The sequence below is a fragment of the Mesocricetus auratus genome, unplaced genomic scaffold (genome assembly GCF_017639785.1).
Source record: "Mesocricetus auratus isolate SY011 unplaced genomic scaffold, BCM_Maur_2.0 Super-Scaffold_100004, whole genome shotgun sequence".
NCBI classification, from domain to species: Eukaryota; Metazoa; Chordata; class Mammalia; order Rodentia; family Cricetidae; genus Mesocricetus; species Mesocricetus auratus.
In genome coordinates this window covers 40,592,280-40,619,978 of record NW_024429189.1, presented here as the reverse complement: position 1 = coordinate 40,619,978, position 27,699 = coordinate 40,592,280, and the positions used below count along the sequence as shown (strand labels likewise).

At 45.6% G+C, this 27,699-nt stretch overlaps 1 protein-coding gene across 2 annotated transcripts in view; it reads right to left on the bottom strand.

Annotated features, from left to right (window-relative positions):
- Positions 1-27,699, bottom strand: part of Rapgef4 (Rap guanine nucleotide exchange factor 4) — a 299,093-nt gene that overhangs the window by 227,383 nt on the left and 44,011 nt on the right. For both annotated transcript variants that reach the window (XM_040745573.1, XM_040745574.1), the window contains exons 2-3: positions 12,103-12,245; positions 7,286-7,374 (exon numbers count right to left, since the gene is read on the bottom strand). In XM_040745573.1, coding sequence (XP_040601507.1) covers positions 7,286-7,374; positions 12,103-12,245 — 232 coding nt within the window. The remainder of the gene's footprint in view (positions 1-7,285; positions 7,375-12,102; positions 12,246-27,699) is intronic.

Genomic DNA, 27,699 nt, shown 5'->3' with positions numbered 1-27,699 from the left:
AACTGCACAGGGCGAGTTGTGCAGAATGCTCAGTCGATTAAAAAAAAAAACAAAATCTCTTCCTAACAAATAGCACAGCCACAGCCAGAGCACAGGCAGGAGTCAGCGATGACGCCTGACCGCTGCCAGCTTGGCACCCTTCACATTTTCTGGGCCTCATAAACCTGTTCGGAAATGTGCCCGACAAATGTCTCCCCAAAATGGTGACGTCACCGAAAACAAAAACAGCGTGAAAGGACCCAGCGGATGAGTGATGAATCAGGGAGCGGGGGAGAGAGACAGAGGGAGAGGGAGAGAGATGTGCTTTAAATTTGATAAGCAAAAATGCAATTCGTGAAATCGTCTTCGTTGTAAAGGCAAAGGCAGGGACCACTAAGGGTTCACTATTCGACCTTAGAGAGAAGAACAAGAAGAGGTCTTTTTTTTCTAAAACCAGAGTAAAATTTGCCGGATAATGGAGCAGTGACAGATGAGGGGGTGGGATGAAGGGAAGACCAAGGCCAAGTGCAGTCCTGATTCTCTGCTCCAGTGAAATGGCTAAAAATTAAACTCCTGCGGTTTCAAAAACGGAGAGGATGCATTTCCTGCTTTTCATGGTCTAACACTGCCCTCTTGTGTCCAATGTTAGCATTTCAGGCATGGCAGTGCACTGCTCTCCATTCTCGGCAAGCGACTTTGTATCAATCACCAGAAAGAGTAGGGACCCCGCTCTATCCAAAGCTTCGTACTAAGTTCTTTAGATATAACAGCTCACGAAAGCAGAACCCACTGGCCTCTGTTGACAGGTGTCTAGCTGTGCAAACTCATACCAGCCAAGGGCCACGAGAAGACCTCAGGGACCCCGGAATTTAGCTGCTGGGTTTGTATCAAGTGAAGGAAACAGTGAAGGAAGGGTCCGTTAATGACATCATAAACCAGCATTCTCTGTTTCTAAAGCATGGAATTCTGTCAGCAGTCTTTTGGAATTGGTATGATTGGAAATTTTATCATACTTGGGATGTTTTTAGATTAGTTTAGAATGCATACATAGTTATACCATAAAGTCTCTTCTATAAATACGCAGGGAAAAAGAAAACCTTACACACACACACACACACACACACACACACACACACACACACAGAGGGGGGTGGAGGCTGTTGCCTGACATAGTGAGGCTTATATGCCTGCTTACGGTTTACTGTTATTTCATGTATATAACACGCCACACTGTATACTTCTAGCCCTAATCCATTAACATACTAATGAAAAACACATCCCACAGTTCACTCATCCCCACAGTAAGACTGTCCAGCCCAAGTAAGCAGCCCTGAAAGTACATGGGGTTCTGGGCCTTGATTTTGGTGATGAGCTCTGCAGGCCAGTGTGTCCTGGGTAGGATGTCCCTGGAGGTTCAGAAAGGTATCACCGGGGACCTGAAGAGACTAGTCCTCAACAAGATCCCCGTGGCCAGGGAGAAATCTTGTACAAGTGAGCCATGTTGGGACTCCACTGGACACAGATGCTATCTGTAGGCACGGCCCCTTATTGGATGGCCAAAGTTTCATAAGGCAGCAAAAGTCATGGCCAAGTCAGGAAGGCTGAGTGGCTAGGAGACAGGCCTCTGGCACTGCACACTGCAGTGAGCCTAGGTTTCATTTGACGATGTAGAGGAATGTCCTCAATGACAGGAGTGAGGGTTTGCAGGTCTCTCTGAAGGCGCCCCAGCGCAGGAGGAACAGAGTGGCTCCTATTTCCCATAACTCTTAGGGCGAGCATGGTCTCAGGGTAGCAATGCAGGGAGCGAGACCTTGGGGAAGGTCTCCGGGTGGTGGTCATGTCCCTGCCATCCCATTAGGGCCTTTCTCTCTCCATCCAGGCTGCTCTGGGACCCTTGGGCTGGGGAAACTCCACAGCCCAGAAAGCAAGGTTGCAGAAGGAGGGTGTGGCTTGGGGGTCCAGCAGGGAAAGGAAGAGTGTAACTTGTTGAGAAGTGAGCTGTGTGACTCTCAACCGGATCTGGTGTCCTTTGGAGGCAGAGTGAGGTGGTCGGCAGCGGTTCCTACCTCTCCCTCCCCACCCAGGGGGCTGCTAAGCTGATCAGTGGGACCCACCGGAAGGTTGGTCATCCCAGGGCCTGAACCCCAGTGGTCTGTCTTCATCCTCTCCATTACTGCAAAGGGCCTGACGCCAACAGCCCACTCATTCCCTTAATCGTTTTCACACTTTTCTACAATGTGGAGTCAGTGGACTTCTTTACTGTGATCTCAGGCATCGGTGATCCAATGAGCAATAATGAATGCACACCACCCTAGATCCCCTGGTTACTGGCGAGAAGCTTCTGGACACCTGAAAAGGCTACGCATGTTGACTAACGCTGACGTTGATGGCAAAGAGGGGACACAGGGATGGCAGGAACCCTGGGGTTCAGCATCCACTGTCATCCTCAGGAGGACCACGCGTCTCTGTGCACACAGCACAAAAGGGTCAGCCCAGGGGTCTGTAAACAGTGGAGGTTCCTACCACTTGTGAGGAGGACACAACCAATGAAAAGTGATTACAACCCACATCCTAGGGCCCGGAGAGTTCAAGAAAAGCCGTCCACACCAAGCGAGCTCTTAAGCTGGTAAGCTGGAGAATGACTAGAGGACCCCAAGGGACAGCTGCTTCCCCCAACAGCTGTGACCCTAGCTGACCTCACTTCTATTTCTTCTCTCTTCCCATCTTTCAGGCACCCATTACGGTACAGGACAGAAGCCCCAGGGGCACATGGAACTGGCTGCCACACCTAACGGGCATCGGCACATGAGTGGGATAAAATGAGGTGCATCAGGGCTCTCAAGAGAGCAGAAGGTGTGTGCAGGGAGGGAATGGTCATTGAGATGCCTGTAGGATGCTCGGCTCACAGCTGCCTGTAGGCGGCGCTCCTGAGCCAGAAGCCATTCTTGATCTGTGTTTACCATTCTGGCCCAGAAAGCAGCAAATGCCCCCACACAGAGGCTGAAACTCGGGTGTAACTAGGGGTGCATTGGGGAACTTGTCTCTGTGTCCCTTCTGACTTAGTGAGAAGACAGACAAGCAACAGAGAGAGGGTCTTAGAGAAAGAAAATGGAGACACAGGGAGGCAGAGAAAGGCTGCCCTGCCCTCTCGGGATGACTCGACCCTGAACACCGCTCGGCTCCATCCTCTCTCAATTCCACTTCAATTTCCTGTAACTGTTTCTCTTTCTCTTTCATCACTCCCCACCCCAACTCTCCACCCACCTTTATTCCTGTGTGGGCAGCAGGAAGAATGTAAACATTGTAGAACTTCAGACCTGAACCGGAAGTTGATATGCACCTCAGTGGCCCCAGGAGAGTTGGAACCACTGCCTTGGAGTCTCGTATCCTAGTCTACGGTTATGTCACCCCCTAAAGGCTAAAGATGAAGCCAGTCAGTGTACACAAGTATAAGGGTGGTGTAACAGATTTTCTAGGCAAACCCGGTAATCATTTTCTCACTCACTAGATGTTGTTGTAAAGGCTTTTTGATGTGATTAGTATTACATTAAATTGATTCATTTTTATGTATTATTTGAGGGGAACACCGGACGCAAGTGGGGTCAGAAAACAACTCTGAGGAGTCCATTCCCTCTCCCCCAGTTTTGCATAGGTCCCAGAGATCAAACTGGGTCCTCCAGGCTTGCACAAGGAACATTTTTACCTGTTGTGTTATCTTGCTACCTATAAACAAACTTCAAAGAAAGTAAATTACCCTTCCTAAAGTAGGTGGGCCTCCATGCTTAAGAAAGTAGCATTAACGGCTGGCCGTGGTGGCACACGCCTTTAATCCCAGCACTCGGGAGGCAGAGGCAGTTGGATCTCTGTGAGTTCGAGGCTGGGCTGGACCGACAGCCTCCAAAACAATACAGAGAAACCTTGTCTCGTAAAACCAAAAAAAAAAAAAAAAAAAGTAGCATCAACTGTTACCCCCCCCACACTCCTCACCTTCACTGCCCCACCCCTAACAGCTGCCCTAGGAGTTTGCCAGGCTCCATGAACCTGGGAGCCAATTCCTCAAAATCAATCACTCTCTCTGCCTCATTGTTTCCCACCCTCCCTCCCTCCCTCACTCCCCTAAATCCATGTACTTTTTTTCTCTTACATAGGGCACTATTCCACCAAGCTAAGCAATCAGGCTGGTTGGCCCCTACGGCTACTACAGAGGACCAATGCCCACCCCACCTCCCGCCCAGTAGATGAGGCTTTCCTCATCTACCTGATGTGAGGAGGCCTTCATCTTTCCCACTCACTTTAGCCTCTGCCTGTCTCGCAGCTGGGACCCTGAGCTTCCTGGAGCCTGGTCCCCTGTCAGTCTCTGGCTACATCCTAGAAAAGGTAGAATCAGTATCCCTTTTCTTCTTTGTACCCCAATGATGTGAATAAGTTCCGAAAGCTGGTCCAACTTTATAGGATGGAGTATGTAAAGGATTCAGCAAACAAACATCAGTACAAAGTCAATGGTTCCTCACAATTCAGGAGAGTAGGAGGCCACGCCCAGCCTAGGGAAGTTTTCTGCATTGGGGTAAGGTCAGAATTACAGATTAAAAACTTATATTAAAGTATAAACCCCCACAGCAAAGTGTTTCCTGGCTCTTCCCTGCTAGGACCTCTTGGGGCTCTCCCATTGGCGCAGGGCAATGTTCCTGAAGACCATGACCTCATCTGACTTTGACCCCATCAAAGTCTCAAGCCAAAGCAGCACCCACGCCAGCCCATCGCTGCTGCCGCTGCTGCAGCCGCTCCCTTGGGAACTTCCCTCTTCTCTCTCCTCCATAATCCTCTCGTTCTTCTTTTTCCTTACCTTCCCTCTCTCTTTTCAGCTTCTCTCCTTTCTCCATCAAGCTTTATTCGGGACCAACTCGAAGAGCAAGAGGGATGAGTGAATGACCTTCCTCAAGGTCCTCCCTGGGGAACACCTATGCAGAAGGCCCCTAGACAGGGCAAGCACCAAGAAGCTCTAAGCAGAGACACCCAGGAGTGCCCGTCAGGACAGCAGCTACAGTGTGACAGGATGATAATGGTGTGTGTGTGTGTGTGTGTGTGTGTGTGTGTGTGTGTTGTGTGTAAAGAGGGTAATATTTCACCATTTTGCTTTCTTCTTCTTAGAGTTTCCTGTAGCTCAGGCTGGCCCAAACTCTCCATGTACCTCAACATGACCATGAGCTCCTAAGCCCCCTGCCTCCACCTAGAATTATGTACACCACATCCTGTTCATATGGTGCTGGGAATCAAACCCTGGGCTTCCTGTAAGCTAGACAAGCGCTCTACCAACTGAACTATATCCATTCATGCTTCTTTTTGACCAAACCACAGAGCAGTGATTGACAGCATGGGACCAGCGGCTGAACCCCTTGTGTGTGAATCCTAGCTCTCTTAGTTTCTACATATACTACATCATTAGGGTAAGCTGTTTAACCACTTGGGGGCTAGTTTCCTCATCTGTGAAGAGAAAACAGGAATGTGGCCTAGTTCCTGGGTTATATGGGGATTCCAAGAGTAAAGCAAGGCTTACAAAGTGCTTAGAATACTGACCACTAGGGATAACTAGGCAAAGAACGCTGCTGTTTTCAGACCCACTGGGAAACTGAGGCAGCCGATAAAAGTCAAAGCCCTCTCTGAAATCCAAGGACACTCCATCCTGAGAGAGAATAGGGGAGGAGCCAACACAACTGGGAGCCGTGGGCTGCAGGCCTCGTCTGGTGGATTCTCTACACAGCCACATAGAGAATGCCTGTGGGACAAGGGTGACTTGTGCAGCAGAGGAGAGAGTAGCCATGCACAACAGTGAACCTAACACAGGAAACCAACTGTGCTCCACGTTCCCCTCCACCATCGATCTTTTCGGGTGCCACTGCAGTTTTAAGGGGGTGACACAGTGTTTAAGGGCTCTCGATCTTTCAGAGGACTTGTGTTTAATTCCCAGCACTCACATGGTGTCTCACAGTCATCCATAACTCCAGTTTAGGGGTACTGATGCCCTATTTTGACCTCTTCCAGCACCTGGCATGCACGTGGTACACAGGCTTACATGTAGGAAACACACACACACACACCCCAAATCTTTTATTTTTAAAAAGAGGATGATTGCCCACAAGTCCCTACAAAATATAAATCTCAAATTTAGAATTTTTTTCCATTTGAAGTGTCCTGCCAAAAAGGGCTAAGAAACTATCTCTTATACATTTAGTGTGTGTGTGTGTGTGTGTGTGTGTGTGTGTGTGTGTGTGTGTGTGTGTGTAGGCCAGAGGTATTATGTTGGGTGTCTTCCTCAATTGCACTCCACCTTATTCTTTGAGCCAGGGGCTCTCATTGAATCTGGATCTCATCAATTCACCAGCCAATATGCTCAGTGACTAGCTTGTCTCTGTCTCCCTCTGAGAACTGAGAACTGTGACTACGGATATATGTGGCTATACTGGGCTTTCTCTCCCTTCCTTCCTTCCTTCCTTCCTTCTTTCCTTCCTTCCTTCCTTCTTTTTTTGTTTTTTGTTTGTTTCTCAGAACAGAATTTCTCTTTGAAACAGTCCTGGCTATCCTGGAACTCACGCTGTAGACCAGGCTGACCTCGAACTCACAGAGATCCTCCTGCCTCTGCCTCCCAAGTGCATGCACCACTACCACCCAGATATACTAGGCTTTTAAGTGGATGCTGGGCCTCTGAACCCGGGTCCTTGTGTCCGTAGAGCAGACATTCTCCTGACTGAGCCAGTACCCTAACCTAGAGGTCTTGACGGGTACCTGTGTCGCCCACTTCTCTCTGCATCTCTGGAGCTCCTAGGATGCTGATGAGGGCCAGTGATACGAAGAAAATCACAACACAAGGGAGGCAAGGAGCATTCTTCCTTCCTGGTGCTCACTTCCTACAGCAATGATGAAATTGTCTATCACACTGCGGTGGAACTGAGGGCACTTCCCGGAAGGTGGCCAGCCACTGCATTCCTGAACCAAATGTTCCAACCCTCCACACCAAGCTCAAATCACACAAGACTCTCAATGTATGTATGTGACACATCTAAACATTCAGCAAACACTTAACATGGGGAAATAGATTAGAAAAGGTGTCAAAAAATAAAATGGTAGACAAGGCCATGAATTTGAGAAGGAGCAGGGGAGGGACGCGGGGAGTCGGAATGGGAAAGAGGGGGCTGCAAGTGGTGTAAATACAGTAGTCATGTATGAAATTCTCAAAAAATAAATATCAAGGAAACTAAAAAACAACAGTAAAAATGCATCTACCATTGTTTTTAATGACAAGGTAGATTACCTGGTGACTGCTGGTCTCAGACACTTTAACATCCAAAGACCCAGCTAGGACAGCATACCAGTTGGTTCCAATATCACCTTGGCGAAATACTGGAAAAGAAACAGTGATGTAAACACACCATGTACAGGTTTGCTTTGTCTGTATAACCTGACAGATCTTCCCTGGTATTAAAGCATTGCTTATTCTCACCCTTCCCTCATCTGTTCCCACAAGAATTCAGCAGGGCTTTCTTCATGCCATCCATTCACAAAGCTTATCGTGTAGATTCCGCGTCCTCGGAAGCAGATACCCCATCTACAAAGCACTCCCAGATGCTGAGCTGAAATAACTAACTGATTATCCTGAATGGGGGGGGATCCATTGGCCCAACATAGTGACAAAAGCCTTTAATCCTGGCACTCAGGAGGAGAGGCCATTGGATCTCTGTGAGTTCGAGGCCAGCCTGGTCTACTGAGTGAGTTTCAGGACAGTCAAGGCCACACAAAACATTGACTGCAATAGTTCACTAACATTCTGTGTGACTTAAATACACTTCACTGCATTGTGATCCTTGGAAAACTATGACTCTGCATGGGAGAAAGGGTTATTGGACTTGTCACACTGTACCACCCAACTTCATGGATCTGCAGTAAAAGCGAAAACACTGTGGTGGCCACACCCACAATGCCAGCACTCGAAGGCTGAGGCAAGAGGACCCTGAGTTTGTGGCCTGCCCAAGGACATAGCAATGCTCCTTCAATAAGTAAATAGGTTAATAAATAAATGAATGCATGTAATATGCTTTCTAGAGTAATGTACTTCCTTTTAAACTAACCAGTGGATGGCTTACTTTATTTATAAAAAATTGTAAGGACTGAGTCATTGTTTTTTTGTTTGTTTATTTTTTTAATCCACTGCCCTTAGGCATCTGACTATGATCCTCACCAGAAGTTTCTGAACCTAAATTGTCTCTGAGTTTGTAGTCTCAGAGAGAAACCATTTAGATATTAGGTCCCATATTATGTTAAGAATAGACCTTGAGAAGTCATCTGCAGGGCTGGAAAGATGGCTCAGCCACTAAGAGCAGTTACTGTGCTTCCAGGGGATCAGAGTTCAGTTCCCAGCACCCTCGTTGAACAACCACCTGAAACTCCAGCTCCAGGCTGTGACACGAATTATAAAAATCCAGAGACAGATATTGGGGTTCAAGTTGAAGATCAGAAAAGCAAAGCAGCCAGCCACTAGCTCTTGCTCTACCTCAGACAGAAATGGGTGATCTTGCCTCCACAAATCCTCAGAGTGCAATGCTCTCTCCACCAAACCTCAGACTGAATGCTCTCCCTGTCTGGAAACTAAATCTTCCGTGAGGTCCTTTGCTTCTTCCTTTTATACCTGCTCTGGGATTGCAGGTGTGAGCTCTGTTATTCTCTTAGACTGATTCACTCTTGCGTAGCCCTGGGTGGCCTTGAACTCACAGAGATCCATCTTCTTGTCTTCTGAGCCCTGGAATTAAAGGTGTATACCACCACTGCCTGGCCTCTATGGCTAGCTAGTATGGCTGCTGGGATGAAAGGTGTATATCATTACTGCCTGGCTCTATGGCTGTGGCTAGCTTTGTATTTTGATCCCCAGTGGCTTTATCAACTCATAAATCATATATCACTACACCAAGTGATGCAATATTCTTATCAGACCTCAGTGGGGTCTGGCACGCATGCGCGCGCGCACACACACACACACACACACACACACACACACACACACACACACACGAAAAAATGAAATCAGTCTTTCATTACAAAAAAAAAATCACACTGCAATTCTGCCTCCAAAATCTCATGCAAACCAACTCTTCTCTCAAATACTGCAATCAAGGAACAAACTGACTTTTGCCTGTTTGTTTGTTTGTTTGTTTTTCATGTTTATGATCAGAGGTTAAGCATGTGGCTTACTGAAAATCAATGCCCAAGGTCTGTCAGGGCTGGTATGCAGGGCCTAAGAGGAAGCTTCTGGGAGCCACAGTTACAGTTATGTCCTTCTGTGTATGTTCTTATCTTATTGGTTGTTGAATAAAGCACTGTTGGCCAATAGGGAAGCAAGATAGGTGGGACTAGGAGTCGAGGAGGAAGCTGGGAAACAGAGACACGATGTAGGCCCCCAGAGTAAGAGGTCTGGACCCTTCTCTTTGGTAAGAGAAATACTTAGATTAACAATTATGGGTTAAGTACTTAAGTCGGAGATAGCCAGTAAGAAACCAAGCAAACCGCCAACAGCTTCAAAATTAATATAGTGTCCTGTGTGTTATTTGGGGACTGCAACTGTGGTAGGGCCCAGGAGGTTGGCAGGGAAGACTACACGTTACATATGGTTGTCAGGAGTGGGAACATGAATTTCCACATAGAATGACAAAAGCTTAAAAGGGATTTTAGAAACAAAAGAACAGAGAGAAGCACAGCTTCTTGGTAGCAGCATTTTTCTCAGGTGAGCTCTGTTTTGCTAGCGACAAGCAGAGACTCACACAGCTCGCTTAAGGTAGCCTTCCTGACTCAACATAAGCAGCATAAAACAAAACAAAACAAAGAAACCTGCAAGGCTCTTTTAAGAGGCCCTGCTAACAATTGAATGGTGTGTACGCATAGCTGGAAGTGGCAGTGACCACATCTCCAAGCCGGCAGCATTTGCTTGATGGTGGCATAGACTAGGTGGTGAGCACAGCTCCAAGTGAGTTGGCGGCAAACTTGTACTCTGAGCCCTCTGAGTGGGCCGTGTTGTGGATAGGTACATTACATAACTGTGACAGTGTCCAGTCAGCACAGTGACAGAGTAAGATACTGGTGATGAGCTCACACTGGCCTTTCCAGTGACAACTGCTCTCAGCCTCTACAACACACTTGGAGTTACGATGTGATACAATTCCCATTACATGCCACATACGATTTGGTTCAAAATAGCTTTAAGAAACAAAAACACCCCCCCCAAAGAATGAAGTTTCTGCCATCAATAAGAAAAATACATGTGCTGGCTTGAAAATTACTTATGTAGAGATGTTTAAAGATTTATTTCAGTGTGTGCCTGTGCCTGTGTGTGTCTGTGTGTGTGCCTGTGCCTGTGTGTGTCTGTGTGTGTGTGCCTGTGTGTGCATGTGCCTGTGTGTCTGTGTGTGTCTGTGTGTGCGTGTGCCAGTGTGTGTGTGTGTGTCTGTATGTGTCTGTGTGTGCGTACGTCGTCTGTGTGTGTGCCCATGTGTGTGTATCTGTGTGTGTGTATGTGTGTGTCTGTGTGTGTGTGTGTGTGTGTGTGTGTGTGTGTGTCTGTCTGTCTGTCTGTCTGTCTGTCTGTCTGTCTGTGCCTGCTCAGGTGAGAAGAGAATGTCAGATCCCCAGGAGCTGGAATTGTATGGGTTGTGAGCTGCCCCAAGTGGGTGCCGGGAACCAACCCTTCCAAAGAGCAGCAAGTGCTCTTAAACACTGAGTCATCTCTCCTATCCCCGTGTGGAGGACTTTTTAAAAGCAGAACCGTGATCATTTTTGTGTAGACCTGGGAAAACACTTCAAAGGACATGCCCTGGATGTTATCAGTCAGTTCTAAGTCTGGGGGTGACAGGAGCCTTCTGCTGCTAACTTCCTACGTTTTCTGCATTGGCACTGCCCCTGCTCTCCCACCCAGCATGCACTCTAACTCAACCCAGCCGGATTTTACCCAAGTTCACACCCCCTACCCCAGGCCTGGTCCAAGAGCTCCTACTCCAACCCCACTGTCATGGAGAAACTTGTTCCAATCAATCCACAGCATCTCATCAGCTCTGCTAGTGATTGCTCTAGACTTTTGCCATGGGGTACAACTCTGGCCAAAGCACCACACAGGAAGTCTCCTGGGGGACTCAGGAGAAATGGTCCTTCAGTGAAGATTTGTAGTATGGACACAGAATGCCTCCGCTTGCTGAGAGGCACAAGCCACCCCCTGAGGTGCATCGGGAGGCTGGGGACCAGAGGCCCTTCTCTACCAGCCATGAATCATCTCTCCTCAGAGTTTTTTTTCCTTGAATGAATCATTGGTGATTCAAGGCAGTCAGATGGAAGCATTCTGTTAGCACAACATAAAACACACCTCGAAATAGGAAGAGGCTGCTTTCTTAGTGAAAAGAAACATACTTCAAAAGTGCAGCATTCTCTCTATTGTTTTATTCTCTCTGCCCCTGATTCACATCTGGATAAATAACATTTATTACTGCGGTCTGTTCAAAACATAGCATTGGATAAGAAAGCTTTGCTTACACCCAGGGTCACATCCTTCCTGGATTTAAGAAGGAGATTATTTGAATCTCTAAGGATACAGCTAAATGAATGTGTCTGTCTGTCCTTCCAAAATATAGTTAAATGAATGTGTCTGTCTATCCTTTCAAACCCATGTAGAAAGTGAGCTGCTGCCCTGGGGGTGGGGGGTAACCATGCCCTCACTGCAGACATAAGAATAAGGAGCAAAGGGGGCTGCAGAGATGGCTCAGTGGTTAAGAGCACTGGCTGCTCTTCCAGAGGTCCTGAGTTCAATTCCCAGCAACTACATGGTGGCTCACAACCATCTATACTGAGATCTGGTGCCCTCTTTTTGCCTGTAGGGATATATGCAGACAGAACACTGTATACATAATAAATAAATAAATACATCTTTAAAAAAAAGAATAAGAAGCAGAATAAGCATGGGGACTGGAACTGTCAGCTCACTTGGAAGCTCACACGTCTATCATGCCGACTCTGCAGATGCTATCTGTCCCCTCACAGTAGCCACAGATGAGCACAAGCCACACACAAGCACATGCCACAGGAGTCACGGGGGCTTACGTGTTATTCCTTTCTCCAGGCTCTCATAATAACCACATAAACAGATCTGGTGAAGGAGGTTTGGGTGGAATTTCTCAAAAGCTTTAACTTCTTTCAGCCGTGTGAAAATTATGTCCACATCTTCACTAGACCGTTCCAATGGCCTGCAAGGGGGGGGGGGGGGGGGGACAACACACAGAACCTGTAAGGTCTTTGTGAAAAATAGGCCACAAGACATAACTCATTACAGTTGCTTATGTATCTATCGTGAGACGGGGTCTCCTGGAGCCTGGTCTGCCTTGAACTTAGAACGTAGGCATGGATGACTTTGAACCTGTTCCTCTCAAGTGCTGGGTTACAGCCCTGTACCACGACGTTAGTCAGCTCTCCCAAGTGTTCTATCCCAGATGTTTAACCACCTATCCCCAGCACAGGCATTTCTCTCTGTATTCACTTTAAGTCCTTGCTGCTGCAAATGACTAGGTCAGGACTGCTCAGAGTCAAGAAAACTAGATTCAGAGAAAATGTGTGTGGTCCCAGCTAGCCCAGCTGATTCCCACAGAGAGGGTGTAGAAGGAACTTCCTATGGAAGAAAGGGGACCTGGAAAGTAAGTGCCCCATCTGCTGAGATGACTGTGTACCCAGAAGAGCTGGGGGATCTGCAGACCTCTCTAGTGCTACAGCTGCTGCAAAGCTTCCAGGCAACCATGCTGAGACCTTTAAGAGCTTATCAGACCACGAGGGTTACACCCACACAAAAGGCTCACACTGCTGTCCCAGAAACGAGTTCCTGACAAGAGGACAGGTGTGGCGCTCTTGCCTCTTCCCCAGGCCCTTTCTCTTTGACGTTTGCGTGACTGGTACCATTTGCCTTCATTTCGCCCACCACAGGCTTACACAGCAAGAAGGCCCCGCAAGCACGATTCCCTCCCATCTTCCAATGCATCACCCAGACTCCAAACTGTGACAGATACGCTTTTTCTTCATAAATTACCCAGGCTGTGGTATTTTGCTATAGCAGCAACAGCACCTCGGTGTCAGGGCCCCTTTCCATCCATCACCCCTGGAGGACTTCCAAACTCCCCCTTAGAAGCAAAGCCCTCAGGGCTCAGGGCTTTGGAAGGCAGCCAGAACTCCAAGTATGAACACAGCGCTGCCCAAAGAGAGTCTGTGTGAGTTGGGAAGGAAGCAAGGATGGCAGTAGGGTGTCCCCCAGAGGGCGTCCAGCCCAGGGGGGGGCAGGGGGTCAGGCCATTGCCACAGGAAGCCTGGGGCTGGCCCAAAGCAAGGCTGGCCTGGAAATGACCCCAGGGGAATCACAAGACAGGTGAAATGACACTGACTTGGTGGAGTCCCTCTTCACAGGACAAGCAAGAAGAGATGCGAGTCCCTCTGCCCCTGGAAAGGAAGGAATAAGCCCCTTTACTCCCCTGAGTACACCCTTGGTTAGGAAGGCAGGCCAGGGTGCAGTAGACTGACAGCCTAATGAGCCATAGGAGAGACTGAAACCCACAAGCAGCAGGAGAAAAATGTACTTCCATGAAGTTCAAAGTAAGCCAGAAGGTCAACAAGAGTCCGATGCAGACTGTAAGTCACAAAAGACAACAGTGGTTTTGTGATGCTGCCCACTGTTAAAATGTTAAGTTACCCAAACAATGAAAAAAAAGGTGATTTTTTAATTTAAAAAATTTAGAAATCGCATTTATTTGTTTTGTGTTCATTTCTATGTCTATGTGTTTGTGTGTGCATGTTTATGCAGTAAGGGGGCCCAGAGCATCGCACATGCTAATCACTCTGCCAACTGTGCTTAGTCCCATTCATCTTCACATGTCTTCTGACTGGTGCATATATTTCAGAACATTAGACATAAGGTTAGCTAAATAAACTTGAATTAAAATGGCTTTGTTGCTCAGTTTGACTTTTCATTTCAACAGGAAGTTAATGTAAAAAAAAGTTATTTCCTTTCTTTAATGAGAAACTACCAAAGCTACCATAACTCATGTGAGCTTTATAGATTACGTGAAGCTACAGAAGCTACTACTACTACTACCACTGCTGCTGCTGCTGCTGCTACTACTACTACTACTACTACTACTATTACAAGCATGATCATTAGTCTCTAAGACCTTTAAAAGAAGCATCTAATGAGGAACTAAGGAAATGAGCTGTGGATAAGGTGAGATCCAGATCCAGTGAGAGACCCCATCTCAAAAATTAGGGTGAAGAATGATAGAGAAAGATACTAGATGTTGATTTCTGGCCTCCACACAGGCATGCACATGCACATAGACATATAACACACACACACACACACACACACACACACGTGCACGCATGCACACACATGTGCACACACAGGGTATCTAATGAAAGCAATGAATACAGAACTTGAGATACACACTAGAATACTTGTGTGCCTTCTGAAGGATTTTTAGACACGTGTATATTCTTTTCTATTAGAACCATAAGATCTTAGACAATACGCACTTAACAGTCTCAGTCTTTTTCTCACACTTAGCTTTTCAAAGGGTTTTGACACCTATGGAAATTTTTTATCATTGTGGCCTATTAGATAAAGCAAGTATAATGAATCCCATTTTACACTCAAAAACATTTAGACACATAAGTCAGGCAACTATCAGGATGCTGCAATCATGTGTGTTTACAATACCAGTGATGACGTAGAGGTGTCAAAGGTCTTTGAAACTCAAGATGTTTGCCACTTATCAGGTTATCATCTTAATTATACAATTATTAACCACTTAGAACACTGTTTACTCCTTCCTAATTGCAAGTTTTTCCAACAATGTCAATGAAATTCAGAAAGAAGGAGTCGATGATGGCTCATCCAATCTGCATATATTTACTCAGGAAGTAAGTAAAGCTATCTGGTGACATAAAGGCATGGTCTGTGTGCCCAAGGTGAGGGACTTCTGTGCACATACAGCACTTCTCAACACAGAATCATCAAGGAAGGGGAAGGAATTCAGAAAAGAGATGTCACTATGAGTAAAATTCTAGCAGGATCTCGTGAGTGCATTGTTGTAAAAAGCCCTAAAATCGCCCCTTTCCCACTCCTCCTTTAGTAACCACGCATCACCAGGTAGCACTTGAGTCTGTCACCTTCGGGGTTGTCACTTCAGGTTTGTCTCCAGAAAGCCCTGCCCTCCTGACTCCTCCCCTGTTCCTTTCCCATCCATTCACTACACATGTGCACACCTACACATACACACATGCATAAGCTGATGCACAGATGCATACTAGATGCATATATACATGTACATACACCTGCACATACACGTACATACATCAACTCAATTGCCACATTTTCCTTTGTCTATGATCCTTGATTCTGCCAGTGAGCTTGCCGTTACCCTTAACCAAGGCATGCCAAGGCACTCCCAGTCCTTCCAATATCTGTCCGCCTGCCTCTAGGAAGCAGAGCCCACAGAGTTTGCAGAGTCCCACGTAATAGCCAGCCCACTGCTTTTACATCGCTATAAAACAACGAAGAGAACAGAGACCTTCTAGATCCAAATTTAAGAAACATTAGATATTAATCTTTTCTGACAACCGCTGTAAAACTTCTGTTTACAATAGGAATTTGAATCTTACTATCTCTCCTACTTTGTGAGACTTTTATGAAAATATTTTCCTCTCACCCCACTTTGCAAAACCTATATGCAAATATTTTTACCCCACCACCACACACCCCTGGCAAAACCTTTGTTTACACAAAGGCCTGGTTGCATTCTTGGAACTTAGATGACGTATGTGGCCCACTTCATTTCTTTTATGCCAATTTTTAAAAAACTAGTCAGTCATGAAAGGCTGTGAGGTCAGATCCAGCCAATGGGGAAAAGCCACAGTCACCACTGACATTAGAAGTAAAAACCGAGTCAACTTCCTGTCCCTGTACTTGTTCGTCTGCTTTCGTGAGTAGCACACCCAGCTGATCAGAAGGTAAGTTTTGCCTTGCTGAGACACTGTCATTGGAGTAGTGGTCTCTTTGTGACCCTGGGCTCACTTCTAACAAAATGAGATCAGAGATTGTGACTGGAGACCATGAAGACCGCCATTTTGGCCTTGAACAAAAGTAAGGAGGCCGGTATACCTTTACCCCTGCCCACACTTGATGCAGGTACTATGTCACCGGTCTCACAGGGGATTGAGAGTCGTTGCTCTGTAACCCTTGAAAATGTTCACTGTTACCTGGAGGCCAGGACCAGCCCAAGTAAGGCTTAAAGGATGTTGAGTCTGGGATTTGTGAGTGAGTAGAGAAGGAGGAAGGTCTTTTGGACCACATTCTGTGTTGTCTTTTGTTTCTTTCCATTTAAACTACAATACAAAATCAAAGTACAGCCTCATCTGGGGGCTGAAGACGCAGCTCAGTGCCCGGCACATACAGGTTTGATGCCCAATAAAGAAAACAGGCCGTGTCAATTTCAGACATCTTCTCTGACTACGCCTTAGTATCTGAGGTCAGTACAGCATCAGCAGGTTGGGCACACACCCTGAGCCCCAAGTTCTGCAGATGCAACTAAATCAGACCCCCAAAGGCACACAGAATAGAACTGTGCAGTTCCCGTACCATGATAGCATTAGGGTAAAACCGTTTCTTTCAGTTCTTTACACTCTAGAAGAGTGCCCAGAATGAGTCAGGTAACAGATGTTTTTTAAAAATGTTTCAGGCTAAATCAGAACTAGTGACTTTTCTTATAGGTGATTCACAGAGGACTCAGCAAGAGATTCTCATGAGGCTGGCCCACTTGGGGTCTTGGGCTGGGAGAGTCGGATACTCCAGATAATCTTGTTTTCTTGCTTCTCTTTTGTTTGTCTGTCTGTTTTGGAGTCAAGGTCTCATAGCACATGCTGACCTGGAATTTCCAAAGTAGATCAAGGTATCTTTGAACTTGTGATCATCCTGTTCCCACCTCCCCAGTGCTGGGTTGCAGGTGTGAACCACTACACATGCCTATTAATTATCGCATACTTGAGCAATGAGAAGGGAAGCCATGAATTCCGTTCTTTAGAATTCTATATTCTATTCCCTCTCATCTATACAGGACAGCATAACCCTAGTCAATCAGCCTTGTCTATACCAAGGCAACAAAACTGACATTAGTTACCCTGAACCAACCATTTTCAAGCTTGTATCATCTGGGCCTGTCTGAAGCATGGGCACACCGCCAGTTGCATCAGGAAAGGGAAACAGATTTTCAGCAGAGAAAGTTTGGAAGAAACTCTTAAGCTGAACCAGCTTTTGGGACTCTTTCTAAGAGAAAAGTAGTTTCTGAGTAAGCTATGTGGCCCTTGGAGCCTTTTAGCCACTTGTTTGAGGCCCTGCTCTTCATGGGACACGCCTGGCTTATTTCTGCCTTCCCATCTAGCATAGCATCTGCTACCGGTGTCCCTGTACGTGACAACCTGAAGATCACAAAAGAAAAGTGAGTGAGGATGCTAAGCTGGGACTCATTTTATCAGATCATGAGTCTCTTACTGAGCCACACCCATTAGCCATTAGCCAAATGCAGCTCTATAGGTTAGGCTGGCTGTAGTGGTTAGAATGAGAGTAGCTCCCATAAGCTCATATATTTGAATACTTGGTCCCCAGTTGGTGGAAGTGTTTGGGAAGGATTAGGAGGTGTGGCCTTGCTAGAGGAGGTGTGTCAGTGCCATGTTTGCCTACCTCCTGCCTAGCTCCCTGCCACGATGTTCATGAACTTACACCTGAAACTCTAAACCCCAATACATCTTTCTTCTGTAAGTCAGCTTGGTTATGACGTCTCTTCACAGCAACAGAAAAGCAGATAAGATACTGGTTAACTAACATTCATATTCGATAATTCAGACTGTCATGTGAGCACCACAGAGAATGACAATCTATTTTGTTTTTTGTTTTTTTTTTTCCTAGCGGGGAACTGTGCCACACACCTTTAATTCCAGGACTCAGGAGAAAAAGGCAGGGGGATATCTATGAAAAGCCATCTCGGTCTACATATCAAGTTCTGGGCCAACCAAGGCTAGTGAGGCATTGTCTCAAAAAGAAAATAAAAATCTATGACATAATCTGATGGTAGAGTATGTAACCATACATGGGGTCTTGAGTTTAATCCCCATCCCCAGCCCCCAGCCCCCATACACACATCTCTTGTATCACCACTAAAGAGAGAAACTTGCACTTCATGCTGTGATGGACTAGTATGGTACTAATTCTTCCAGCCTCCTTGTTTTGCTGATATACTTGGTGAAGCACAGGCAGAGGGAACATGGCAGACTCGCTGTGCTGGTGGGGGGCAGTTTGAGCGAAGTGAGTCATGGGATAGCATGTGGAAGGACTGAGCTGAGGGAGGGGCCTGGTTGAGCCATTAGCAGCACATGCACAGGCTGGTTCACGGGGAGGTCTGGCAGAGACAGCTCCAGAGAAGAGCTGTACAGGCGTCGGTAGGTCAGCCATTCTCACAGAACCTGGAATGGCTGAAGAAGACAGGCTTTCCAACCACTCTGAACATTCATCTCCAACTCCCAAAACAGTACCCCAGCCCACACCATAGACTTCTCTGACAGGGCTTAAAAGCAAACCTAGTAACGAGATGATGGGACAGACTTAGGAGGCTTCCTAGGGGAGGCCTTACCCTCTCCAAGGAGCAGATGGGAGGTTGGGGGCATTTAGAATGGAAGCGGGAAGAGAGGAGGGAAGGGGAACTGGAATTGGAATGTTAAAAAAAAAACAAAAAGGCCTGGTAGAATCAAGTAAGTTAGCTTCCTATCAGAGTATAAGCTGGCCTTCTTTTTAAAAAAGAAAGAAAATCCAAGATGTCAATATCACAACACTCAGTATGTCTAACATACCATCATAAAACACTATAAAATCAGATAAGTGGGAAAACGGAAACAGAAGTAGAGATCATAGAGATGTGGAAAATACCAAGAAAGGTCGTTAGAGTGGCCAAGATAAATGTGTTTAAGAACTTTAAAAAAGCTGGGATCCAGGCCTGGAGGTGGTGGCGCACGCCTTTAATCCCAGCACTCGGGAGGCAGAGGCAGGCGGATTTCTGTAAGTTCGAGGCCAGGCTGGACCGACAGCCTCCAAAACAATACAGAGAAACCCTGTCTCGTAAAAATTAAAAAAAAAAAAAAAAAAGCTGGGATCCTTTAATCCCGGCACTTGGGAGGCAGAGGCAAGAGGACCCCTAGATCAAGACTAACCTGGTCCACAGAGCAAATTCCAGAATGGCCAGGGCTACACAGAGAAACCCTTTCTCAAAAATCCTCCCTCCCCACCCTCCATACACACACACACACACACACACACACACACACACACACACGCACGCACGCACGCACGCACGCACGCACGCACGTACATGCTCATGCACACGCACACACACACAAGAACTTAAAGGAAATGATTGGCTCAGTGAGTGAACAGACAGGAAACAGCAATAGTCAAAGCATTAAAGTATTTTTTAAACGCAAATAAGAATTGGCTTTAAGGCTGAAAAATGTAAAATGAAAAGGGAAAAAAAAAAACACCATTGGAATTAAGAGCAGATGGAGTACAGCAGAGAAAACATCAGTGAACAGTGAGGTGGGCAAGAAAAGTTGTCCAAGGTAAAACACAGAGAGAACCAGACTACAAACAAATGAGCAGAGGCTTGGTGGCCTGTGGGACAAAACCAAGATGGCTTCATATACTTGTGATTGAAGCTACAGAAAGGAAAAAAGAGAGGTAAAGGGGAAAAAAATTGAGAAATGACTTTTTTCTAACTAAAAATGCAGTAAGTAGTACAAGAGAATAAAAAATCAGGGAATAACATTTTTGCTTTATGAAAGAGGAGAATTAAAGATGATCAGAAATATTTTTTGCTAGTTCTACCAAGAATTTTGGGGGCTGGAGAGGTGGCTCAATGACTAAGAGCACTGGCTGTCCTTCCGGAGGACCCAGGTTCAATTCCCAACTGTCTGTAACTCCAGTTTCTGGGCCTCCTAGGGCAACAGGCATACATGTGGTGCACAGACATACATACAGAAAAAAACACATCTATACACATAAAATAAAAATAAACAAAGGTTTGGGGGAGTTGTTTGTTTGAACAAGTAGACCTTTTTTCCCTCTGTGAATGTTCGCTGGCTGTGGCCAACTGAAGGAGACAGACATTGAACACCAAATCTGACAAGCTGTCCCACCACTAGGGAGTAGCTTACGTTACCTGACTCATGACTTCAGAAGGGTGACAGAGGCTAAACTTGGTCTAGGATCTTAGCCTTAGGCAAGTCCATGTTCAGGAGTAGTTATGTGTTGGGCCTATAAACAAAACTCAATCAGAAGGATACGTCAACCATCCTGTAATTATTTGGTGCCTCAGGATCAAAATGTCTTAGCCATCTTAACCAATATTCTCTGTACCTTCCACATGCAATGCTGACTCAAAATGCACATAAACATTTTATTTTTAAGTGATTTTTTCCATGCTAAAGCTGGATTTGGTTTAGAAATTAAAGAACATTTACTATAGCAACTATCAACTAGAAGATATTAGTAACCTAAAGAGTCTACAAAGCACAGTAAGATAAATAAGATAATGTTTTTATGGTACTCAAGTCATAATGGTGGACAGACTGTTAAATAACTCTGAAGTAGATAGATGAAACAGTTTTTAAATTTTAAAGATTTAACACTTTTTAAAATGAACGTATTAGTAAAACCAAAATCCTTCAATAATACACATTATTTCCACAGTTCCAATATCACAAATGCCAGGGGAACTGGTGCCCTGAATTTTACTCTGTGTGGAAGGGGCTTCCGGAGCCACCTGTCTGTGTGAAATGACAAGGGCAGTTCTTGGCGACACACACTTCCAGCATGCCTCACTGCACAGAATAAAAGCCCCAGGAAACAGGGCGTGTGCCAAGGACATATGGCAGGGTGGTGATCCATTATGAATGAGGACTCTGCTCCATCGTATTTCCTTTCACTGTTAGTCATTATGGGTTTAGAGAAATCAGGATGAATAATCCAGAGCAGGTAAGGTAGCATGCGGTAAGTTGATTTAATAAAACAGACATCAGCCCTGGGTCTAGCATTTTATTTCAGACAAAGTTCAAATTCTTGCATTCAAAAAATGACAACTGGGCTAGAAAAAATGTCTCAGGGATTAAGAGAACTTATTGTTCCTCCAGAGCTCCTGAATCTGGTTCCCAGAAACCAAGTCAGATGACTCACATCCATTGTAAACTCCCTGGCTCACAACCACTGTATCTCCCTGGCTCACAACCACTCTATCTCCATGGCTCACAACCAATATAACTCCATGGTTCACAACCATTGAAAACTCCCTGGTTCACAACCACTATAACTCCATGGTTCACAACCATTGTAAACTCCCTGGTTCACAACCACTATGACTCCATGGTTCACACCATTGTAACTCCATGGTTCACACCATTGTAACTCCAGTCCCAGGGGATTCAACACTTCTGACCTCTGTGGGCACCTGCATGTATCCACAAAAGTGTGCATATGAGCACAAACATACCATGTTTAAAAATAATAAAATAAATCTTAAAAAATAATAACCAGCAACAATTATGATTACCAAAGCAAGAAGATGCCTGCAGACAGAGGTCCTGAAAAGTCCATGTCCAGGCAAAGTTCCTATCAGCAAGAAGCCTTGCTACAGTCACGTGTGGTCAGTCAAGTGAGAAAGCATTGTGACTACCCAGCACGCCGAACAAAGCTCTAGTTTGAGGGATACCAACAGACTTCATAATTCTACCTCCGAGGGCCAGCAAGACAGAGGCCCACACCTGCCCCAGTTCCCAGACTCCGGGCAAACAAAGCAGGGGGCACCTTTGTCCCACGACTTTGCTTCACAAAAGGAGAGACAAATTACATCAGAACTTTGACCCTCCATCTCTAGACCCTCATTCAACAAGATTGCTGCACGTCCTCTCAGAGCAGAAGTAAATAAGTCAATTCTTTGAGTCTCACATGGAACCAGACCTCAAGTCTGCCCTATGCCGATTTCTGCTCCATTGGGAGAATCCAATGTGTTTCTCTAAAACACAGTACTACTAGGCAGAAAGGCCAAGTCTCCCAGAAAGATACACAGAGGTCTGCATAGTCCCGGGGATTTGGAGGGAGGGCTTCACAGGAAGCCCCTTTCCTTCTAATTCCCAACTCTCTCAGCACTAATGCTGGTATTTTAACCAGTCGGGGAGAATGGGCAGAAATTATGTAAGTACTGAGAGAGAATGAGAGGTTTCTGGCTAGGCAGACATCAAGTGTGAGGAAAGGCAGGATGGCCAGCAGCCACAACGACTGGAAATTCTACAGGCTCCCAAAGAACAGGACTAAGAAATAAACGTGGATCTGATTGGTCAGGACCCCAATGCCCATCAACCTGATGCACACATTATTCTACTAGCTGGGAGTGGGTTCTTTTTCAATCAGAAAAAAAATCAGAGCCATCATATTAGAAAATGTGCCTCCTGAAGGAAGTGAACTAGAAGACAAGGGATAGGTAACGGTGTGCAAAGTAGATGGGAAATGGGCTTTCGTGGCCCTCGTGCCCCTACACTTACAGAGTACCACAAGCTCTTTTGGGTGTCACAGCACACAAACATCTTCCCTTTCTCTCCGATGCACACTAAGCGCTAGTGTAACAGGAAGTCACAGCGTGGCCCTATAGTCCCTTTGAAATTATTAATAGTGTCTTCGTTCACTCTCAAAAGGGCTCTGGTTTAGACAATAAATTACGCATGCACCTTACTTGGAAATAACCCTGCTCCTGCCTCCCTGCGGGTGCCTCTGGCATCAGGGGCCTGCTACCTACAATTTGCAGCCTCTTCCCTCCCCATGATGATCCTTCCGTTTCTCTGCTCACCACATCTCTAGGTGATCTACATGGCTCTAACTTTGCAGCTTCTATCGCCTCTCCCCAAGCTCCAGGTCACTGAGGCAGAGCAGGATTCAGACCCCAGCTTCTGGGACCGAGGGACTGGGATGTGCGGAGGTCCAGAAAGGACTCTCAAGCCTGAGGGAAGACAAAGGCTCTCCAGGTGTTGATGAGTAAGATTCTGGGTCTTTCTCTTTCTCATCTGCAAGTGTCAGGAGGGTGTGAACTGATGAAAGGGTGTGCAGATTCGGGAAACACCAACAGTGGCCTTGACTACATGAAAGTAACACTAATTACAGTCTTTGATTGAGCATCATATGATCATTTGTTTCTAATTACAGTGCTGCCCAGGAACACGAATGTAAATCACACAAGGTGCCGAAGTGTTCTTAGTGTACTGTTATTTGATTATAATTATAAACACTCTATGCATTCAGAATTATGATTTGCTATGCCTGGTCATTTGAATCGAACACTAACACTGCTTCCTTCTGTTGCTAACAAGTCATCTTACCCACCCAGAGATCTAGATCTTTCAGGCACTAATGAACTTCTATGAGAGAGAAAATGCCAAAGCAATAGAAATTATTTCTAACATTATAAGAGTGCATTAAGAAGTAGCTTTGCATCCCTGGGTGGGTCCAAGTTTGTTAATGAAAAGGAGACCCCTCTAGCAACTCATGCAGAAGAACCTAATGCATTTGTAATCACAGAAAGATCCGGGAATAATCTCCAACATTATTAGGAAGACATGGACACTGAACAGACACAGGAATCACTTGCTTGCAATGCACCACTAGCAAGGGGGGTAGGAACAGCTAGGGCAGACAGAGAGGGAACTCAAAGGGTTGGATGCTGGTGTCACCATTTCGGTTTTGATTTTGGTCTATTTTGCAGTGCTAGGGACAGAACCCAGGGCCTCATGCCTGCTAGGGCAAGCACTCAACCTTGGTTAATGAGTTATTCCCTCAGCATCCACCCCGAATATTCTGTAGTTCCATCTGAAAGTGGCAAGCCAGGCACAGCACCAGCTACCTATGGTGTTAGATTATCACTTCATTAATTCACTGACTATACTGAGTATTAGTGAATTGTCAGTCATCAACTTTCTGTATTTTAAAATAAACTTCTGCTGTCTTAAATATTTATTTTTATCCTGAGTTGGGTTTTCTCTTTTATCAGCATTCAGGATTCAGCGGGTATTATTTTCTATTCAGTGGGTACCTTTTCATTTTCTCTGAAGAAGTCAGCATTTTTAGTTTTGATTTTATATACTAAGTTTATATAGTTCATCAATGTTTGGAGTTTACTTACATCTAGGAGCCCATAAATTAACTTTATTTTGTCAGTACTGGCACTTACTCTAGGCAAGGATTCCGCCACTAAGTCCTAACACCCTAAGTCCCAACATTCCATATAACACAAACATGTAAAACAGGGCTAGAAAGATAGCTCAGTGGTAAAAGCACTTCATGTGCAAGCCAGACCACCTGAGTTTGGATCCCTAGGATCTCAGCTAAGCCAGACACAGTGGGTTAAGTGTGTGCAATGCCAGCACCATCTACTAGAGAGGGGAGGCTAAGATGAGAAGAATCAACCCAAGGTTCATTCCTGCCTGGCCGACACAGTGCAGAGGGCAGGCGAGGGCAGGCAGAGGGGCGACACCTGAAGGCTGTGCTCCAACATCCACATGAGTGCCGTGGCACACACACCCACACAGAGGAGCAGGCGCATACACATATGTATCACACACACACACACACACACACACACACACACAGAAGAGCAGGCACACACACACACACACACACACAGAGCAGGCACATACACGTATGTATGTATCTCACACACACACACACACACAGAGGAGCAGGCACACACACACAGAAGAGCAGGCACATACACGTATGTATCACACACACACAGTAGGGTAAGTAGCACTTCTAAATAGCACTTCTGAGGATATGTCCTCCTTAGTTACATAAATGTACTTGGAGGAAACCATTAAAAAAAAAACCAGTTACAGCCTCTCAAATAATCTCCATATGCTTTAGATTTTTCCAGCTCAGCTGGATAAAATCAAAACTTTTTCTTTTCTTTCTTTTTCTTTTTAGTTTTTCGAGCCAGGATTTCACAGTGTAGCCCTGGCTGTCCTGGAACTCCCTTTGTAGACCAGGTTGAGCTTGAACCCTGAGATCTGACTGTCTCTACCTCCCCAATGCTAGGATTAAAAGCGTGTTGCACCACTGACTGGCTGAAAACCTTATTTTTCAAAAGTGGTACTTTGGTGGCTGAGGAGATAATTCATTGAGAAAGGGCTCACTGCACAAGCATAAGGATTCCCATTTAATCACATGATCCTAGCACTGAGGAGGCAGAAACAGGAGGATCCCTGGGGCTTTGGAACAGATAGGCTAGCCAAACCAGTGAGCCCAATATTTGGAAAGAGACCCTGCCTCAAAAAATAAGGTAAAGACCCGAGTAGCGATGCTGCATGCCTTTAATCCCAGCACTCGGGAGGCAGAGGCAGGCGGATCTCTGTGAGTTTGAAACCAGCCTGGTCTACAGAGCAAGTTCCAGGATAACCAGAGGTACACAGAGAAACCCTGATTCGAAAACAACAACAACAATAATAATAACAATGTAAAGAGCAATTGAGGAACATACCTGAAGCTCACCTTTGACCTCCACAAGGTCATGCGCTCTCACATACCCACACATATGTGTACACACAGAGCTACTGTCTAAACGTTGGTATTACCCCAACATCACATGTTGAAATCCTAACCTAAGGAGATAATATTCAGAGAATTCAGAGATGGGGCCTTAGGGTAGTGATCAAGTCTCGAAGGCTCCGCAATCATGCATCAAGATATGTCCTTATAAAAGATAGATAAAAGAGTTTATCTGCCCTTTTCAGCATGAAAGGACACAACAAGAAGACATCATTCAGGAAACAGAAAACAAACCCTCATCAGACAGTCAATGTGCTGGCATTTTGTCTTGGGTATCTCAACCTTCAGAACTGTGGGTAGTAAATTTCTATTGAGTATAAGTCACTCCATTACATCCCACTTTTTCTTAAGTCATGACTGTCTCATAGAAAATTACATTTGTATGTCAGGATTGAGCAAACCAATGCATGTCCTCCAGCTACCTGCTGAACTCAGGTGCCCCACAGGCTCCAGAAATTAGACCCTTGATAACAAAGATTGCTGGGAAGTTCTGGCCTAGAGAACCCAGTCTCTACGGGTGCCTACTCAAGAACCAATAGGGAACTGTATTTCCTGAGATGCCAGCTTTCATTCAGTTAAATAGCTGAGTGAATTACATTGCTAACCATCCGATTCACAAGAACGCTGAAAGGTGGGAATTATCTTCCTTCAGATGGTGAAACTGATCTGAGGTGTTGAAGAAATTCCCCCACACCCCACAGGCATTGGAAACAGCCTCAATTGGAGCCCTGTCCATTTGGTGCCTCTCTCTATCATAATTCTTATATTCAGAGTTGCTCAGGGATGTGTGGCTGTCCCCAGGCAGATGGATGAGTGGGGTCAACTTCAAACATTGTCTTACTATTGGCTCAATATTTCTCTAAAGTGGTCAGAAGAGGGGCACCAGCCAGGGCAGCCCTGAGGTACTGCTCTGTGTCCCAGACAGTTCGGCAGTGGCCACTTGGCCTCCCTTGAGCACCAAACACACACAAGAAGCTGCCACAGACACCAGGAGAATTAATCTCATATTTCATTAGTCCCACCTTCACAGAAGGAAGTTAGACAGCTGTGGTGAGTCATTATCACCTGATCCCACAACCAAATACCTTAGCAAGATGTACCCTTGGGCCAACGAGATGGTTCCATCAGTATAGGTACCAAGACTGACAACCTGAGTTCAATCCCTGGGACCCACACAGTAGAAGGAGAGAAGTAATTTCTGCAAATTGTCTCCTGTGCTTCACACTTGCACTGTGCTGAATGTGTGTGTGCACACGCTCACCCACACATACTCACACACACAAATAAAAATTGCAATTTAAAACATTTAAAGGAGAGGGAGAGATGGCTCAGAATTAAGAACACTTGCTGCTCTTGTAGAGGAGCCTGGGTTTAGCTCCCAGCACCCACACTGGATGGCTCATACTGCCTGTAACTCCCCAATGCCCCCTTCAAACCTTCAAGGGCCCAAGCACATGACATGGTGCCAAGGCATACAGAGAAAGCAAATGTGAATATTTTAATTTAATTTTTTGAGAATTTCAAACGTAAGTGCTATATTTACTTATCTACTACCACTCCTCTTATCTCCAACTTCTGCCATATCCACCAAATACCACTTAAAGTCATAAGCTCTGTGCTATTCCAGTATTATTGTTTCTCTCTCTCTCTCTCTCTCTCTCTCTCTCTCTCTCTCTGTACTACTACTACTACTACTACTACTACTACTACTACTACTACTACTGAGTCCATTCAGTGTTGTTTGCATGAACATGTTTAGGGATGACCACTTTGGATTAGAAAAACTTAAATTAATATTTTTTAAAACTTTTTAAAAAAATACAGACTCTCTAGGTGCTGGGAAATGGCTCTGCAGGTAAAGGCATTTGTCATACAAACCTGGTGACCTGAATTTTATTCCCAGAACCCACACAAAAATCAGAAGGGAAGAACCAACTCCACAAAGTTGACCTCTGACCGCCACACACATGCCATGATATGTG